The sequence below is a fragment of the Ylistrum balloti genome, unplaced genomic scaffold (genome assembly GCF_031769215.1).
Source record: "Ylistrum balloti isolate Yb309-2 unplaced genomic scaffold, AGI_CSIRO_Ybal_v1 Utg369760, whole genome shotgun sequence".
In the NCBI taxonomy this organism is placed as follows: Eukaryota; Metazoa; Mollusca; class Bivalvia; order Pectinida; family Pectinidae; genus Ylistrum; species Ylistrum balloti.
This window is the reverse complement of record NW_026781959.1, coordinates 537,004-558,566: the sequence shown is the minus strand read 5'-3', so window position 1 is coordinate 558,566 and position 21,563 is coordinate 537,004. Positions and strand designations below refer to the sequence as shown.

The 21,563-nt window shown below is 33.3% G+C and overlaps 1 protein-coding gene across 1 annotated transcript in view; it reads right to left on the bottom strand.

Annotated features, from left to right (window-relative positions):
* LOC132543654 (kinesin-like protein KIF28) overlaps positions 1 to 15,209 on the bottom strand; it is a 67,898-nt gene extending 52,689 nt beyond the window's left edge. Inside the window, exons 1-4 of the mRNA XM_060207170.1 lie at positions 15,196 to 15,209; positions 10,952 to 10,990; positions 10,098 to 10,174; positions 3,643 to 3,659 (exon numbers count right to left, since the gene is read on the bottom strand). Of these exons, the coding sequence (XP_060063153.1) occupies positions 3,643 to 3,659; positions 10,098 to 10,174; positions 10,952 to 10,990; positions 15,196 to 15,209 (147 nt within the window). The remainder of the gene's footprint in view (positions 1 to 3,642; positions 3,660 to 10,097; positions 10,175 to 10,951; positions 10,991 to 15,195) is intronic.
* Positions 15,210 to 21,563: the final 6,354 nt, after the last annotated feature.

The window sequence follows — 21,563 nt, the reverse complement described above, 5'->3', positions numbered from 1 at the left end:
TCAGAAAGTATTGAACAGGGTTCACATTACATTGTGTAGGCTGAATGGGTTATTTGGACCCTTCCATGCATATATGGTACTTCAGATATCATTATGAAAACAGATTCAAATGTGTGAATATGACACAGTAAATGGTCACTTAGATATTTAGAGATAAACTTATGTATGTACAATAGAAGCTGATCAATTAACCACAATTACATAGCAAACACAATGTATATGGCTGTATACATGTTTCTAGTCATGTGGTCTGGTTTACTGTAGTGAGGTAACAAGAGGCCCAGTGGGCCTGCATTGTTCACCTGGTATCAACTATTCAATACTGAATTTCGCAAATACATCTTGTAATGCATAGTTGAACCATCAAAGTGGATCAAAATCAAATTATATTAAACAATTTTTTAAGAAATCTAATAACTCTCCAAGTTTAAAATTATTCATCTAAACCTTAATAATTTTAATGCTCAACACATAGTAATTAATTACCCTATGACCTTGAGTGTGGCCCAAGGTAATTTACTTTCACAAACATCACACTGCTCAATGCAAAGCAGATTCTTGACAATTTTGGACATATTTCCAAAAGAAGCCTTTGGAGCATTTAAACAAAACTGACACCTTTGAACCTAAAATAAGTAACCTTTGAACCTAAATATAAGTAAAGGTACAGATCTATAAACTCACTTTGGACAAATCTTCATTCTAGGGGTTTTGGTGAATCAGGAGAGTCTTCAGAATATTGTTACAAATTTGACCCCTGTGATCTTCAATATTGGTCAAGATCAATTTGTTTAAAAGGATTAATTTTTATGGAAAAGAGTCTATAATTGTCACTTCCCCAATTGTCTGATTCCGACAATAAAATATATTTAAAGGATGGAAAAAGTAAATGAAAGGGATGATGAACCTGTCAAAAATAAGCACAAGATCTCTAAGCCCTTTGGACCAAGTGAGGTAATGATAAGAAACGTTGTTCTAAACTGTGAAGTTGTTGAAGCATTTATGAATGTCGGGTTTGGGGACCACTGGGAATGACTAATAGACCTAAAATGGTGATGATACTTAGATAAAATCTCATTTCTACATGTACCATATGTAGGTCAGGTACATACACTCTATAGCTAAGGTAGGTATGTATAGATATTTGTGTAAATGCCTTAATCTTTTATTGATAATCAGTTTCTTTGATGATAATTAGTTATACTGAGTACAATACGCTGATGTTTTAAAAATACATTTCTTTTTCACAATAGACTAATAAAACGGCTCCAAATAATAAAAAATGTAGCCAGAAAGGGAAGTTTTCACTAATATGTGGATCATTATTGATTTCCACCCTCAGAACTGTGATCTTTCAGTAAAATTGTCATCCCTTGATAAAAATCTGAAATATACTTTTTTGGGTTGGGTAAATGAATATAACTTTTTAATGCACAATTGTGAATTTGTTTTTATATACATACTGCTTACAGTAAGGATACAATTTCATTAATTATGACCATTTTTGCCTGAATTGTACAACATCAGATTTCTATAGTTTACTTCTTTTGTGAAAAAAGAAAATTTGATCTACACTTGAAAGTTATTCACTTTCAAAATTTAACTGTGTCTGAAATTGATATCTATGTCTTCTAAAGTTGGTATCTATCAGAGTCAATCTGTTTGTGTAAGGAAAGATTAAAATTGGCATTAATACTGTCCACAGGAAAAGACAACACTTAACTCAAAATTGTGTTATTATAATACAGATTACAAACCAACAATACATCAGGGTTGTTTGTTACAATCTTGATGTATTCATGTTTTTTAATTTTTGAGATAATGAGTTAATTCTTAGTGACATGTAAAGGACCCAAACACAGGACTATGAAAAATACTCGGAAGTTTGAAAATTTCATCATTGTACTGAGCTAATTGTCTAGAATAATAATATGAACTACACTATCTATTCAAATAAGCACAAAAACTAGTTCAAACATTTTCATTTTTTTAAAATTAGGCCAGCTCATTGTAAGGCTTATATTGAGGTGGAAAACTCTGGTAAGTAAATATCTTTTGAATGGTTAGTCATATGTCTGTGGATAATTCTGATATTTCAAAACCTTTAAAACAGTAACATTTGCCATGATCTTGCATATTGAGATATTGTAGATATTGTAGTTTATTGACCTAAAGGAACCAGGCTTGGTGAATCAACAGCGAATGAGACATAAATATGGAGACCGTTTTTTCGTTCCCTGATGAATGGCACATATGCAGAAATCTGGAACTAGAGCGACTGTTTCACACATTTATCATATCTGAAGCAAAATGAGGCATGTTTTAGTCAGCCATTTTGTAATCTTGAAAATCATAGACAACCAGCTCCACAAAAGTATCCCAGATTTGTTTGATAATAGATCTACACAAGTTCCAAATTAGTCTATGTCTAAATGAAACAGTTTAATGGCTCTGAAAGAAAAAGAGGATTTTAAAATGACAGTTTGGGGCAGTTAAATGCACCAAAAATCAACATCTCCAGACCTGATAAACCAAAAAAGTAAACCTTGACGACATCACAAAGAAAATATCAAACAGTGCAATCATGTCTGGAAAACCTCCCTGAACTCATTGCTGGGGTTGAAATTTGATAAAATAATTGTTGTTTAATTTCATTTCAGTATTTCAAAAGAGCTTAAAAAGGATTTTCTTTTTGTCCATTTCAATACCAGGGCAAAACAATTTTGGATTTTCTTAAACAGAATGAAATATTCTCTGACATATGCATAGAGAAAGAAGATTCATCAAATATGCAAACAATAAATGAATTTCAGAATCAAGAATAGTATATACTTGATTGTGGACATGTTCTATTGATGTAACCAGGTTAGGGAGTCAATACCATAACAGTTACTGATCACACTAAGGTAAAACATTTGTGACTAGTTAAGACCACATTCAACTGTACTAAACAAGGGTCTTTTTCAATATTTGTAGACCTAGTTTACCATCTACAATATGGATACCAGTCTGTAGGCTAATTTACAACTTATAATGGTTGTCACAAGTCTGTAGCCTTATTTACAACTTACAATGGTTGTCACAAGTCTGTATGCTAATTTACAACCAAATTACAATGGTTGTCACAAGTCTGTAGGCTTAATGTACGACCAAATTTACAATGGTTGTCACAAGTCTGTAGCCTTATTTACAACTTACAATGGTTGTCACAAGTCTGTATGCTAATTTACAACCAAATTTACAATGATTGTCACAAGTCTGTAGCCTTATTTACAACTTACAATGGTTGTCACAAGTCTGTATGCTAATTTACAACCAAATTTACAATGGTTGTCACAAGTCTGTAGGCTTAATGTATGACCAAATTTACAATGGTTGTCACAAATATGTAGGCCTAATTCATGACTGAAATTACAATGGTTGTCACAATTCAAGTAGACCTAGTTAACAGAATATCATTTCTATTATCATTGAATCCCTATTTTAGATATTGAACAATAGAAATAGATTTATATTGAAATTTTTATGAACTTTTATTAAAACTACTCTTTGCAAGGAAATAAATTCATCACACAAATCACTGACTAAATTCCTGTGCCAGTTTTATTGTAGGATTTGAAAAAAAAAGAAATCAATGCTTACCTTTTTTGGCTCTTCATCTGAAAAACATAAATAAGGACTTCATTAGTAAATAAATAATTGATCTTATTATTAAATTTTCAGCCTTGAATTGTTGTCATAAGCAGAAAAACATCACAAGAACATGCAATACAGAGTTCCAGATTGGTCTTTAGAAAGAAAGGATTAATGGATTAGTAAAATATTGTCTGCAGACAGAGTAAGGGATAGACAGATATCCTAATTATACTATATTCCTAACTCTGCTGTGGAGGATAACTATTGATATATTGACTTAACGGTTTCAAGCACTCTAGATACACATATGTACCTTCCATATAAAGGTTAGATACTTATCATCAAAGATGTCTGATGTCAGATGTTTAAACATGTAATTGTATAATGCAGAAAAAACATGGTACAAACAATTAGTATAAAACAGTCAACTCTATTCAAGCATGCTTATAACCCTCATTAATACCAGATACAATTTTTTTTCTGAATAGTCAATAAAGGTTATATCATCACTAACAACTGTGACAAAACAGATGAAGTAACCATACCGACCAGAAAAACCTAATTACACAAGAACAAGACAGATTTTGAATATTTCTAAGATATTTAATGAGACAAAATATTCTGAATATACTGAAAATCTGCAATATCTACAGTCAGCTAAACCACCTGTTGTTCTGATAACAAAATTTAAAAAGGGAGACACCAAACGTTTGTTACACTCTCCTACATTGTAGGATGTAGGGTAAGGCAAGGAGGGAAGAGGAAGGCTTGATACACCTTTATGTACATTTTCTTACCTGGTAGAATGGGGGGTGGGGCGGAAGGAGCAGGGTAGGGGGGAGAGAGGCATCCACCTTTAGTTACCTCTTCCTACCTTGAAGGATGAGGGGTGGGGTTGGACACAGATTCTATGTGTTTAATATCAATAAAATGCTCTGGTAGTCACATAATACTTTACACAGGACTAGTCAAGTAGAACATTTCAATGACAAGGATACATACAAAATGCATAAGCTGAAAGTCATTAACATTTTGAGCACCAAGATACAATGTAGCACAAGGTCAATATCTCAATTATATAGAAATGAGGCCAAAGAATCTTTTATATTCTAAACAACATCAAAACGCTTCCCTGAACTTAACCCTTTCTATGAATATTTATAAATTGTCTTTTTCAATATCTTATTGTGATTCTGAAGTAGTTAGACACCTGATAACACTATTGGGTTGATTCTGATCACACTATTGTAAAGTTTTGACAGACACCTGATCACACTATAACACTATTGGGTTGATTCTGAAGTAAAGTTAGACACCTGATCACACTAGTGGGCTGATTCTGAAGTAAAGTTTGACACCTGATCACACTATTGGGTTATTTCTGTAGTAAAGTTAGACACCTGATCACACTATTGGGTTGATTCTGAAGTAAAGTTAGACACCTGATCACACTATTGGGTTGATTCTGAAGTAAAGTTTGACACCTGATCACACTATTGGGTCGATTCTGAAGTAAAGTTAGACACCTGATCACACTATTGGGTCAATTCTGAAGTAAAGTTAGACACCTGATCACACTATTGGGTTGTTTCTTAAGTAAAGTTAGACACCTGATCTCACTATTGTGTTGATTCTGAAGTAAAGTTAGACACCTGATCACACTAGTGGGTTGATTCTGTAGTGAAGTTAGACATCTGATCTCACTATTGGGTTGATTCTGAAGTAAAGTTAGACACCTGATCACACTATTGGGTTGATTCTGAAGTAAAGTTTGACACCTGATCACACTATTGGGTTGATTCTGAAGTAAAGTTAGACACCTGATCACACTATTGGGTTGATTCTGAAGTAAAGTTAGACACCTGATCACACTATTGGGTTGTTTCTGAAGTAAAGTTAGACACCTGATCACACTATTGGCTTCTTTTAAAAATAGAATACTCCCATTAAAGTTGATTCTGGAGTACAAAGAAATACCCTAATCCTGACACTTGAAATAGAGTACCAGTAGAATTGGACACAGTTCTTCTTCCTCGCTGATAATGGAATGGAAATTAAACAACCTTCCTCTTGCTTATTGGACATTTCTTTTTAAACATATTCATTCTAAATAATTCCCCCCACCCCCACAACTTACAAATTAGATCAGGGAGGGAAGACTCTATCCATCTCTGGATTGTTAGGATATGTAATTGGAACAATTATCTGAGAATTATCATTTTTATGATCAATACCTTTCCTCATGAATTACAGTAAAGTCTCGTGCTTTTTATTTTCCAATTACAGATTACAAAAAGTCTGATATGTGTATAGTATAATAGCGACCCTGCTAAGTGCTAGACATGGTATACTAGTTATACTGAAAAGGCTTCTACACAGTCCTGTTAGTTTTTAAAATACGATGTATTGATATATTGGTTAGCTTTGTATGGATTATAGAGTGGCGGAGTTTGCACTGAAGTGTATAACAATACCTGGTGTGTCTGTACAAATATCTGCTGGGTGGGAATATGTACCCAGACTAGTGTTTATCGTTACAACAACAAACAGAAGTATGGTCAATAATTACAGTACACTGATCCTGTAAGCAAATTTAAAACAAATTTTTACTTTATCATGGTTTTACTGCTAGGCTAACAGGGAAAGTTTTTTATACATATCGACATGAATTTTACATAATGTATCCATACTTTTATTTTACATATGGAACAGGTTACTTTCGTGCATAGAGATCTATATGTTAAGACATTACATGAATTTAAATTTAATTTTAAACTGACTTCTCCAAAGTCCACCTGACTGTCATATCAGAAGAACCTGTTCTGAAAGACACCCTTTCTGTCTCTACATTGTCTTCAGAGACCAGCAATCCATTCCTTTCATTACTGAAGTAAATAATGCCATATAAGCCTGCTCTTCCTGTTACAACAGTAGAACCTGCTCTGGGATACTTATAGAATCTTTCATCCCCTGACAAAAGTTCCCCCATATACGGTAGTTTGTCTTGTCATGAGAGACCACCCACCCTTATACAGTTCATCCTGCATTGAGAAACCGTCCACCCTACATCCTTCACCCTGTGTTAAGAGACCACCTGTACTACATTTTTCATCCTATGTTGAGACCATCCTTGCCACATCTTTCATCATATGTTGAGAAATCACCCTTACTACATTTTTCATCCTGTGTTGAGAGACCCACCTTTCCTATACATGTTATCTTATGCTGAGAGCCCACCCTTGCTACATCTTTCATCCTGTGTTGAGAAATCACCCTTACTACATCTTTCATCCTGTGTTTAGAGACCACCTTTACTACATCTTTCATCCTGTGTTGAGAGCCAACCCTTCCTACACAGTTCCTTCATAGTTTATCCAACCTTCAGAAACTAGCCCTTGTTTGTATAACCTAAAATCTTTACACATCCTGTCACTCTTATGCTGGATAAAACATGTCATTAAGCATTCTAAAAAAAATGTTAAAAAACTTGTCAAAAAGTTTTGAAATCATTATATTACTGACTGAATTCTCTGAAGTAATTTGATCAAATCTGAGGTTCACTTCTAGAACCAAAGAAATGAAAATACTTAAAATTCAATAAGTTGAATGATCCCAATATCTTAATTTTTGTTATCTAAATTTTGAAACAAAATTACTTAATTCTTAAAATTTTACCTATAAATTCTTCATGTTTGCAATTTGGTGCAATAAAAACCCACATATGGAAAAGGACAAGTTATAAGGAGGATGAGGACAGAGCAGGTTGAAATGTCACTAACTTGACTGGGATACTATTGGATGTAACCAGAGACATAACTTAATGTCAATATTTTCAAACATTAAAATTCCCAAGTTTATCCTTGGACCCATATCCTAGGACATTTACTGTTATATCTATTGAACATAGAGCATCAATATCCTATCACTGGCGATCAGATCCACACCTTATCTATCCATAATGTGTTATTTCTGACTTATCTCAACAGCGGGCTGTCTCCGGACTTTTATTACACCGTTGAATTATTAATGACATACTATTACTCTTAGCAATCTATACAAATAGAGTTGTCTGTCCACCCTCCAGTAAAATCCCTCCTACATATAGATTACAAAATTACTTTCTCTCTCGCCCTACTACAAGCACCATTACGTTTAACCCTATGTATGTATGTATATAGATATAAATTAAAGTGCTTTGATCCTGATGTAAACCTGTCCATAGTGTTGAAGAAGTCTCCTTGGTAGGCTAAGTTGCCCCTACAGATAGCAGGGTGTTAGACTGCCTATGTTAAGTACCTCTCAGTTGCCATACAATATCACTAGAATTGTAACTGTGAGGTTTTTAACTGATATGATTGACTGTGTATAAAACTTAAGTTTAACACATTTCCAAACTTTTCTGTTAGAAACATCACTGGAAAGTTTCTGCTATGTACTCTAAGCTCTGATTACTGAAAAACACCTGAATTTCATGAATACTTTATTTCACAATTGTATCTCTTTAGAGATATTCGTAAATACATGGTTTCATGAAAGCTGATCTGGGTATGACTAAATTCACGAGGAATGAGCTATTGGAAATATGGACTCTGCAAGACTGTGATATTGTTTACCAATAGCTTCATATTGGCCACCATTTGTTTATGAGTCATGTGATTAAACCTGGAAATGTTTTAAAGGGTAACATATTTGTCAGCTCTGTTTGTGATTACATAATGCAGTATTGTCTATAAAAGTTCTGATAATAATGGAATCAACATGGACACCATCCTGAATGATTATATTTGTATAAATAATCTCGAAGGATTTGAATTCAGGATTGACTATCCTAGCTTATTAATATGAAAATGAATCTCGCGTAAAATATAAGGAATTTACAATATTATGGAAAAACATTTGTCAGTCTGGCGTTTTGCTAGTTTCATTCTGTTGTAACATGGGCAAAAAGTAAAAAGTGGGCTAAATTTTCAATAAAAACTGAAAACATATGTTTCGATGTAATTTAGGACAAATTTAACACTGGGGTAAAAATAATCGTTTGATGCAATTGCGAGGGTCAGTCTGAAGTGTGCCAAACTTGTACCATAATGCTGAAATATCAATGTTTCTAAACAAATTGCGATATCAATCGTTACTTACACATTATCAAAAGACTTTATATCTTATACAGTAAAAGATATGCTAACTGAAGCAGCAAAAGAAAATGAAGTTTTCCTAGCGATGGCTAGTGATGGATTTAGTAAAGGCTTTCTATTTGGGAAATTTGTATGAGCTTTTTCACTTGGTTCCATCAGTTAGTGCTAGAATAATATGATGAAACAGGACGTGTAGTATCTACCTGTACAACCAATTACCCACAGTGTAAACATTTAGCATTAACACCTAAACCACTAACCAAAGATCTCTTACACAGGTACATGTGCCATTTTTTCTGATCTTATAACTATGACTTATCTTGGAGTGTGAAGATATGAATCGAATAATAAACTTCTAGGTCAACAAGACCATTTAAATAGCAATTACAGTCACTTCATAACAAAGAATTTTAAATCTACTATATGTATTATATAAATACTGTACTCTACCAAATAAAAGACATAGGCGCATATATAAATACTATATTCTACCAAGTAAATGACATGGGTGCATATACAAATACCGTATTCTACCAAGTAAATGACATGGGTGCATATACAAATACCGTATTCTACCAAGTAAATGACATGGGTGCATATACAAATACTGCACTCTACCAAATAAATGACATGGGTGCATATACAAATACCGTATTCTACCAAGTAAATGACATGGGTGCATATACAAATACCGTATTCTACCAAGTAAATGACATGGGTGCATATACAAATACTGCACTCTACCAAATAAATGACATGGGTGCATATACAAATACCGTATTCTACCAAGTAAATGACATGGGTGCATATACAAATACCCTATTCTACCAAGTAAATGACATGGGTGCATATACAATCAGTTATAATCCATCATGGATTATCTGTTAAAGTCAGCTGGACGTTTTGATGTACTCAATCGATTACATAATCAGCTGAGTTTGTGTTTAACATTCATAGAAAGTGAGTGCCATCTCATTTGCTGGAATATTTTCTTTTAAGGTAACTTGGATCTAAAATACCTAGCTTGCCTTAAATCTGCATTTTATGAATAAAATTGTTAATTGGCATCTTTATTATAAATAATATGAATTTGATTCTTGCTAAAACATAAAAAATATAAAGGGACTGATGACTATAAAAAAAAAATAGATTACAATCATTTACATCAGATGAGATTAAAGGATTAGATAATTGATTATATATCCTTTCAAAGTCCCATCACTAATAGGATTCCTTATCAATCACAAAATACCTCGAAAATGACAATTCTATACTACTGAATCGCCTCTTCATTTTGTCTAGCTAGGTGGTCGGTTTAATACTTACTTGGATTTTCTGGATTGGATATTGAGGTCATCTGACCTGACATTTTTATCATAAGGTGGGCCTTGCGATCCTTCTCCCTGCGAAACAAAGAACAATATAAATATCATGATAGCCATGAAGACATTTTGAGATATTCCTTTTTCATTTCTCTCTTCTTCAACAAGTTACATATATCACTTCTACTGACTAGTGACAGTTTTTAGCTACTTTGAAATGTAGTTTGATTAATTGATACAACAATTACTTGTGTCATATAAAATTTTCATCCCCACCCCCACCAATAAAATATTCATCTGGATGGCTATTTTACATTGGATAGAAATTCTATAGAACACCATTAAGCCTCTCACCATAACTGAGGACTTCCCTGATATCAGTATCTCAGTTTTTAATGACAGATTAAAGAATTAAAGTACAATTTCAATATATTTTATACATGCTGAAGTACTCTTTACATAAGGTATTGTAAAAAGTCCTTAGGACTTTTTGTGAACAGTGTTGGTCAATAGGCTAAAGATGACTGATGCTCATAATGTTACTGCAGTAATTTGATGGCATTTTTAATCCTCACCCAGGATCAAAGTATTTCTTGATCAAGTTTTGTGTAATTTATGTTTTTGGAATAGTTCAGTACAAATTACAATTGTTGTTTTACATAATAAATGGCCAATTTCAATTCAAACACAGCTGTGATTGTTCTTCATCAATTTTGTGGTCCAACAAGTTCACCCTTGCTCAAATCATAAATATATCAAATGTTATTCAGCCCAAGACTTTGAGTGAATGTTCCACCACACTGGGTACAGTGTGATGAAATTGAGACAAGACAGAAGATCCAGATATCCAGTACTTACCTTTGGTTGAAGGGCCGCACCCGGACCGCAACCTTTACCCTGAAATGAGGAAAAGAAAAATCAACACTTGATAAAAGATCCCTTCACTCTGGAAACAAGCGTGTACAAACGTAATAAGAAGAATTTACCCAGCGATCCATACTTGAAAGTGTCTGTGAACTTTATACAAGAAATATTGCTTCAGATTCAGAGTATATTGAAACAACATTTTATCAATTTTGATAACTATCCAGCTTGGTAATTTCATGGCCCTGGTGAGGTTATCAAGCTTCGACATTTTTAAATTAAGTATTATATTACTATCATATTTACTAAATACAGCAATCCAATATAGTTACCCATTTGTTTATTTTCTTTTTATAAAATCCTTCAGATCAGAGACCAGAGATATATATAGGGTTACTAACTCAAGAATACCATGCTGAATTATGTACTAACCTGAAGTTTTAAGTCATTTATCATCATTTTGCACTTTCTTTTTTTTTATGAAGATATGCCCATGAAGTAATAATGGTTTTTAAAGTAAGAAGTAAAATCATTTTGTTTGAATACTATAAAAAATTTGAAAAAATAACACTTTTATAAAAAATTTGAAAAAATAACACTTTTATAACCTGAAGTTTTAAAATGTCCATTTATCATAAACTGAATATTGAAATGCACTTTCATTTTGTAGCAAATGTAATTTTTATCATTTCATTTTTGTATGTCCTTTTTAAGATATGCCCATGAAGTAAAGATGGTTTTTAAAGTAAGAAGTAAAATCATTTTGTTTGAATACTATAAAAAATTTGAAAAATAGCACTTTTTAGCATGTCTTCAGTTTAGTAATAGCTTTGTAGGAAAACATTATAAAACTCTACGTGCTATAAAATGGATTTACCACATAGGCTTTGAGGGAATGCTTGAATTGAGCTTTATATTTTAACAGAATTAACACAATAATGTAAAGTCCCTTGCATATATGCATTTGAACATTTTTATCAATAATCAATGGCATTTCAAAGTTAAAGGAGAAGATTCATCTTTCCAATTCCTCTCTATCACTTAATTGCTAGTGTACTATACATGAACAAGTGTACACTTTCCATTGGGCAAACATCAGAAGCCCTTCAATCTACTCATGTAGTGTGAACAGAACTGAGAAACGCCCGAGATCATTTACAAATTTCCTAAAGACAATAATGCTTGAAATATTCCAGCAAACATAATAGTGTATTATACTGACAAGATCTCGAGGGGATGGTTCTACAAAGAATTTAGTCGATCAGCCGTCCAGCTCTGTTCTGTGTCATTCATATTTAATGTTAAACAATCAATCACCAATATTACTGTCGCTGATAGACTATACAACATAAGTATGATACTGACAGAAAAGCAGACCAAAGTTTCAGGAATAATAAAAATAGAAATGACACATCTATTGTTCTGTCTCAGTTGTATACATGTGATGCTTTAAATTGAACATGTTTAAATGGGTTTTTTTATATACTAATCAAAGCAATCTTGTTATTCTTTTATCATTCTTGTTTGTTGTTAAGATGGGATTCCTAGCTAAAGGCTACCTAACGGACCAGTATAAGGGAGGCCAATTGCATTCCATCCAGAGCAGTTATGGTGAAAGTTTTGCCAAAAGATACAACCATGACAGTCCAGAGTAGTCTGATTCTCTGAGCTTCCTAAGAAACACAAACCATGACTGGTGGGAAACATCAAAACACACACACACTGGATATTCATATGAGGTTACTGCACAGTGACACTTGAGATTACAACATGAATCTGCTCTCTTGGCTCTAAATGGCCATAAATGTCAATGCTAGCCATCAAACTGTACAAAAAAAGTTACAATTAGATCTCAACAGATTTCTTTCTTTCACTGACCCCCAACAAACCAGATGATACCTTCTTATAGGTTCCACACAATAACATCTGACCAATGATGATACCACTACAGGTAGGACTAAATATCATCATGTAATCGAAAAACACAAAATATGATATTTAACCCTATTTTTGCATTAACTTTACATATACCTATGAAATGGAATCTATCAACCTTGTTAAGAAATTTGATTAGGCAGTCACTTGAAGGCCTGTGACACAACAAAATATCTAACTCATTTGATCAGCTGCATTTCACATATACCCATGCAAGATCTTCTATTTGTACAAGGTAAACAGGGAAACTGCATATCGTACCATGATTATAAAGAAGAATTCCACATCTGAGCTACATTGATATTTCATAGGCAGTGTGACTAATTTAAAATATACAAGTGTTTATGTTATACTGACATCCTCTATATACAGGTGTTCATGTAATACTGACATCCTCAATGTATATAGTGTTATACTGACATCCTCTATGTATATAATGTTATACTGACATCCTCTATATATAGTGTTATACTGACATCCTCTATATACAGGTGTTCATGTTATACTGACATCCTCTATATATATAGTGTTATACTGACATCCTCTATATATAGTGTTATACTAACATCCTCTATATACAGGTGTTCCTGTTATACTGACATCCTCTATATACAGTGTTATACTGACATCCTCTATATATTGTGTTATACTAACATCCTCTATATACAGGTGTTCCTGTTATACTGACATCCTCTATATACAGTGTTATACTGACATCCTCTATATATTGTGTTATACTAACATCCTCTATATGTAGTGTTATACTGACATCCTCTATATACAGTGTTATACTGATGTCCTATATATATAGTGTTATACTGATGTCCTATATATATAGTGTTATACTGACATCCTCTATATAAAGTGTTATACTGACATCCTCTATATACAGTGTTATACTGACATCATCTATATATATAGTGTTATATTGACATCCTCTATATATAGTGTAATACTGACATCCTCTATATACTGTGTTATACTGACATCCTCTATATATAGTGCTATACTGACATCCTCTATATATATAGTGTTATATTGACATCTTCTATATATAGTGTTATACTGAGATCCTCTATATATATATAGAGTTATATTGACATCCTCTATATATAGTGTTATACTGAGATCCTCTATATACAGAGTTATACTGACGTCCTCTATACAGTGTTATACTGATGTCCTCTATATATATTGTTATACTGATGTCCTATATATATAGTGTTATACTGACATCCTCTATATACAGTGTTATACTGACATCCTCTATATACTGTGTTATATTGACATCCTCTATATATAGTGTTATACTGACACCCTCTATATATATAGTGTTATATCGACATCCTCTATATATAGTGTTATACTGACATCCTCTATATATAGTGTTATACTGACATCCTCTATATAAAGTGTTATACTGAGATCCTCTATATACAGAGTTATACTGACGTCCTCTATACTGTGTTATACTGACGTCCTCTATACAGTGTTATACTGACATCCTCTATATATAGTGTTATACTGACATCCTCTATATATATAGTGTTATACTGACATCCTCTATATATATAGTGTTATACTGACATCCTCTATATACAGTTTTATACTGACATCCTCTATATACTGTGTTATATTGACATCCTCTATATATAGTGTTATACTGACATCCTCTATATATAGTGTTATATTGACATCCTCTATATAAAGTGTTATACTGACATCCTCTATATACAGTGTTATACTGATGTCCTATATATATAGTGTTATACTGATGTCCTATATATATAGTGTTATACTGACGTCCTCTATACCGTGTTATACTGACATCCTCTATATATATAGTGTTATATTGACATCCTCTATATATAGTGTTATATTGACATCCTCTATATATAGTGTTATACTGACATCCTCTATATATAGTGTTATACTGACATCCTCTATATATATAGTGTTATATTGACATCCTCTATATACCGGTAGATATATAAAGCTCGATCAACATATCAGTATGTTAATCTAGACTTCATTACATTGTAGGTATTAGTTGACATGTCAGGAACAAAGATTGTCTGGATTACTTTGTTTTCATGTCTTCATTCTGTTTTATTTTCGCCGGTAGAGTTTATTATAGAATGGACTGTTACAAATAGTGTCAAATACACAATCCTTATGATGATTCTGCCAGCGTAACACGATATTATAAACTGTGTATTGGACTTGTCATCCAGCACCAAAGTACCCGGGTTACATAAAGTCATCGATGTCTTAGTTTCAGTCCTATAAAACACACAACTTACCCTTCCTCTGGCATGGCTGATTTGTGATAGTGCAATTTAAGTTATTATAGGTAAAATTCCATGTTTACATCCAGTAGTTGCTGTCACCGTTCTCACTATGCACTCGAGTGTCACAAGCCGTCTGCTAATTCCGCATGGATTTTCAACACCACCGAACAGCGTGTGCTATAGTCTATTTCTTAATTCGCTTTAAAATCTACCCCAGTCGCCAGTCGCTATCACGCTAGTCATCAGCATTGGATATTTACGTTTGAACGGTAACAATCCCTATTATGATGGGTACTTTAACACTAGTTCTATAAATACATTTTAAACATTCGTGATTATGATAGGTATTTGTACACCAGATCTATAAACACATATTTGAACACTCGTTTGATGAACGTCTTCTTTCGTTATTTTTTCATTAATTCTACGTGAAATATTACTGGAATTCTTTACCCGACCATGTTAAGAATAAGCCTTCTATTAATATACTTAAAACCTATTTCCGCGAAATGGTCCTCAAAGTTCCGACATTCTACTTTAACGGTACCAGATTGGGAAAGATACATCACGCCAGACTAAGAATGGAATGTAGTTCTCTTAAGTTCTATCTATACCAAATATAGTCCTCTCTGTTCGTGTATGCAATCTAGCGAAACTAATGAACGTTATCTTTTGCAATGTCGGCTTTTCTCTCATCTCCGTTTACGTATATTTAAAGAAATTAACCATCCACTCTCCATCGATCTAATAATGTTTGGGAATGATAATCTTACATATGATGAAAATACTTTAAATATTTTAATGTGTACAGAATTTTATCATTCAGTCTAAAAGATTTGTCTAGTAAATTCTTTTCATATATACAATGATACAATGATCCTTTGCATCCACCTACTTACCTCTCTTCATATTGTATTTTGGCACAGCAACTCCCCCCCCCCCCCCCCCCCCCCCCCCCCAAACACCCGCCCCTCCCCCGGCCCCCACTATCACTTCTCGTCTTAATTTACTGAAAAATATAATATAATATAATTATGTATTCCTAATACGCTTTTAAAATGAGTTCTTATTAACTGTCTGTATTTAAATTCCATATAATTCGCCAGTTACGCCATCATGCTTGATTTAGTTTAGATATTCAATGGAAAAGGATTTATATAAGTTGTTTAACTTGTCTCCAATTCCAATTCATCTGTATACTTTGCTTTGTATTATTCGCATGTCGTTATGGAATAAAAATAAAGTTTATATTAAATATGACTTATTACTGTTGTTGTCTCTTCGCCTACGTCCGATTTGCATACACAAGATATATAGTCTGACTAAATGAAAGGGGTGGAAGGGGACTTTTCTCTTTATTAATTCTTTTCCTCCTTTTTGGATGTTCAGTGCCAATTTTGTTTTAATATTGTCAATCTTTCAAAAATTGAAGAGCAAATAGCATGCGCTGATTTATCAAAATTTTCAACATAAAAATAGTTTATTACATGTGAGATTAAATGGATTAAAAAGTATTTTTTTAATTACAAATTTGTTTTAATTTCAGCATACGGATACATAAAACTGCGCACCTTAGGCACACAATACAGTACAAACGACGAGCAAAATCATGAACTTGACTCCTACGTCCTACTTACTGCGGACACCCGTATTAGCAAAATTGAAACGGACTATAGATTTTAAAATCCTGTTGCTAATATAATGGCGACGTAAACAATCCAATTTTTTATTGATGGCAACGTGACTGGTCGATATACCTATACGCTCGCAAAGTCCAACAGGACTGTCATAAAGTGTCGATTGTATCACTCTCACAAAGTGGGTTCATTTTCCATTAACCACTGATGACAGTTGTGCGATATTTCAGAGTCGTTAACAAAGCTAGACTAGATTCCCAGTCGGTATCATGTGTTAATTTCATTCAATTATCTTTGATCATCAAATCATTGTGATTATAACTACATTCCGTTTCCTGATGAAGATACTAGTAAGCTGATGTAAACATTGCTGCAAACTAAAAGAGGGGGAGATAGAGAGACACAGGAGCGTCGTATATATATATATATATATTCAGTTATGAACAAAACTGAATTATATTACATTTACATGTAGAGATATTAGAACTGAGGAGAGTGGAGTAACACCCATTTTGTTAATCCGCAATGTATATTTCGTTATCATTGTCATGAAATAATAACTGAAATTATAATTACGCGATAAAAAAATTTCAAGTGACAAAAATTAATATAATTAACGATATAAGTAATACTGGGTCCCGGTTGAAAATTGCTTGGGATGGCCCTAGTTCCTGTATGAGAAACATCATACTTTCATCGTAATGTGCATAAAACCCGATCTTGAGTCTCCAGATTCAATTACCTAACATTGCTTTATTTTCAGATCGATGTTATCGAGCCTTGGCTAGCAAAAGTGAAAGCATGGAGACGTGTTTCAGACAGTGTCATATATATGATATGAAAACATAATGTATATATATATGATATGAAAACAAGTTTAATATACAATGCACTTTTGTATTTCTATCAAATTACTAAAAAGAAATACATTTTGCCAGGCTTTCAAGAAAAAAAAAGAAGAAGAAACAAATTTGGAGTCCGAAATCAACCATTTTTGTTGCACACTTTTCAGTCCATAACGTAAGGTTACTCTGACATCCCAATCGATTTCTGATTGGCACAGCCAATGTAAAACGGTTCATTGTACAATACAAAAGTTACATATACGGCAAACGATAACATGGGCGAATTCATCGGATAATAGGCGGATTATGTGTTGAAGTTTAGTATTTTATTCATTTAGGAAAGTCCGAGTCCGAACGATCAATTTTTATTAGTACTGTTGTAAACAAGAGCAATTTTATTTCAGAAACCTACCCATGCATAATAAATTTGTCGTTCATTCCGTTAACACGTTTAAAGGGAACAAACTTTTATTCGTCAATAAAATGTTTAAAAGGATTTTAAACCAGACTTTAACTTTATATAGCAGGTACTGAACCATATCTTGACTTACATTTCCTTAGCACTTCACTATAAGAATAATCTGATCAGAACAAATTAATTCATTATTATAATGGTATTGGGCACAATGATTTACACATGTATATGTACCGATATTCATATAGTGACTTGAAAAATATGAGGTAAAAAACAGAAAAAAAGTTAGGAAAGTAAGATAAAAACTGGTTGGTAAGTTTTCAATGGTTGTGTTTCTGTTATGAAGGACTACATGAACTGTAATGTACCAGCGATTCTGACATTGATACCTGTTTAGTTTGGAATTAGGTGGAGCTTGATACCGCTGTTAGCTTCACACATGGTAAAACGGGTAGAACAGATGATAAAATTATATACAGAGGACGATGTTGGAAAGAAATTTACGTAATTTTTGTTTATTCTTTTTTTTTTAAAACTTTATTTATATTATTTGTCAGTGATCTAGGTATATATCTGTATCACGAAGAAAGCAATGCATTAACACCGGTTCTTTGGTGGAGTTTTGAAATGTTTTCAGCACCAGAGATAACGGTGACGGTTTGTATCCGATTGTTTTCCCCACACGGACAGATGGTCGTGCCGTAAACTGCAAGTCGTGTTTTAATTCATTCTGTTAGTGTCACAGTTAGGAATGTACATAGGTACTTGACCATCTTAAAATATCATATGACAATGACCATATCTATGAATTATGGGGCCATTGAACCTCCCCATCTACATTTTGACATTTCTTTTGAATCACTTCAGCTTTTCCTCAGTCGCCTTCTAGGTTTCAAAACTTATGCCTAACTTTGTAATGAAATATTATACAATACTGACAGCTGGACTTATGGAAGATGTGTATACAGAATGACATTTTTACAGCAGTTAGACTGTATATGGACTTGCTTCTGAGAAATACCCGGACATGGCCATTTGAGTTGGTAAAATGAAACGATTCCTTATACAGGTTAACATCATGTGGTCTGGATGAGAAGGACTGGCTTTCGTCTTTGCGGAATACATGAACTTCACACGTCAGTGATAAGACCAAAACGCTAAATGTCAGAATATGATCTGTAGCCTATAACGCTCCAGTTTCAAAATAATAGTGAAGAGCGGGATAGACTTATTCTTTTCACAATCGTTAATTTGAAATATAAAAAAATGTAGGACAGAAAGTAAATCCTTAACGTGACACGTGCAGATGCATATTTAAGGATAAGTGACTCGAAAGTCATTCAGATTGGTACTTAAAAGTCTTTATTTAATGTAAAGTGCAGCGAAAATAACACGTATTACCATTATTTCAGAAAACACTAATTGATAATGACAGATGAACACAGGTCGGAGATTTACCAGAAGTTAACGATAAAATCAAAGTTAAAACTTAAGCTTTCTTCTTTCGACAGGGAAATACTTACAGTTGTAGAACTATCTGGTCCGTCGACCTTTTCTGAATCACTGACATAATTTCAGTAACGTAAAGTTCAAACATGTGCTAGAGCTAGAATTATTCTAGTCAGTGGTTGGGACCATTTTTCGTAAAACAAAGTGCTGCATTGGTCCGAAATATGACCACACGCCATCGTATGATTGAAATAAGAAGGTTGCGTTAGTGTGACGTTACATAATACACTATTCGCGTACTTGTTTGGTCGACATGACCAGGCATCTACTTATAAGATAAACAATAAATTAATATTACCGATGATACAACGAATTAAAAAAAAACTTACTGCATGGCCCGTTTTTTTGTGGTGTCCATGTCGGGTGATTTTCCCCACCATTATAGTAGGGTCTGATCCATGTAGACGGTTAGTCCTTTAGCTGTGGTACCACACTCGGATTGAAGATATACACTGTTCTCGCAAGGAAATGTATGCATTATTAAACAGGACGTCTTAGAGGATAAGACTGGCCAATCGGCACGTGCAATGAGAGCGTGTCAGTCTAAATTAGGACTCATAAACATATAGATTGAATGTTGCAGATACATATATTTTTATGCACGTATAACTACTTTACCTATAGATAAGCACGCGCTGCACCTTATGACATTTTACTTTATCAAAAAAATGCATGTGCTGATCACGTGAGGATGCAGGAAGGGCTCGATCGGTTTGATACCCTCCCTCCCTAAGGATGCCAGCTTTATAGGAGTGTATGTTCATTCATTTACTAGAAAAAATTCTATACGACCAGTTAACATGTCTAGACGTCCGGGATATGTTTCCCCGGACAACGCTTTCTGATGTACAAATATGTTTAGCATTCTTCTGCCATAAAAGGCAGATCCTGAATGCATTATCTAAAAGAATATTTATTTTTAATGTCACATAAAGATTACCGACTGGATGTTAACCATACAAAGTGATGTTTTATAAAAGATTTAATATTACACATTATAGTGTGGATATTGATAACATAATAAGATGCAAAGAATGACCAAGTCACGTGCCATTCCCATTGTAAATTAAATATTTCCTTCTGACTAGGAAACCAGAACCCTTTATATTACCATTTTTGGGGAAAAGAATCTCTCACATAAAATGGATTTATTGTGATTTTTACTCATAAGCCTTGTACCAACCAGTCCATTTGGGATCATCAATCACACTACACATCATCATTAACTGGCTTGTTCCTGCATCAGTTTAGACAGCCTCAGAAACTTTTGTGTTATTGTTAGGCTTGTAGCTTTATTTATATATTCCAAGGTGTAACATTTTATACACCAGGAGAGATATAAGCTTACAGATTGTTTTCAATTCCTCTATACAATGTTTCAATAAGTTGTAATAAGTTCTAAGAAGATTTTTTGAAGTATATACTGTTTAAATCAACATGTTATCACATAACTGGCCTGTGATCCACTGAATTGTCATTGCAATTTTTTCGTTTGTCACTATTGTAATATACCCTGGAGCCTTTTTGATGACTATGTCTGTCAGAAATTTATTGTAATGTGATAATATGGACAATAAGGCAAGGTCATCACTTGAAAATAGTACAAAAACGGTTACCTCTGTCTAAAATTTGTTTGCATTTCATGAGATTTCATGACAGCTGTCTTCAAGTTTTAATTTTTTGCTTACAATGAGTTGCAAAAATAAAAACATACAATACTTGTTTCATTAAATCCCATATGAAATGAAACCTCATTAAGATCCTATACATCCTATATGATTTAGTACATATTGTCTTCATTGTTTATATTTTACATACATAGATAATTCTTCTGTAAAGATATGTAAACTTTGTTTCAACTTTATGATAGATCTGTGTTAGTTAATTACATTGTTTGTAGAAAACCATGTCAGGAAAGTGCAGCAACACACAAATAGTCGAACACAGATTTACAAACATAAGTGAGTTTTATTT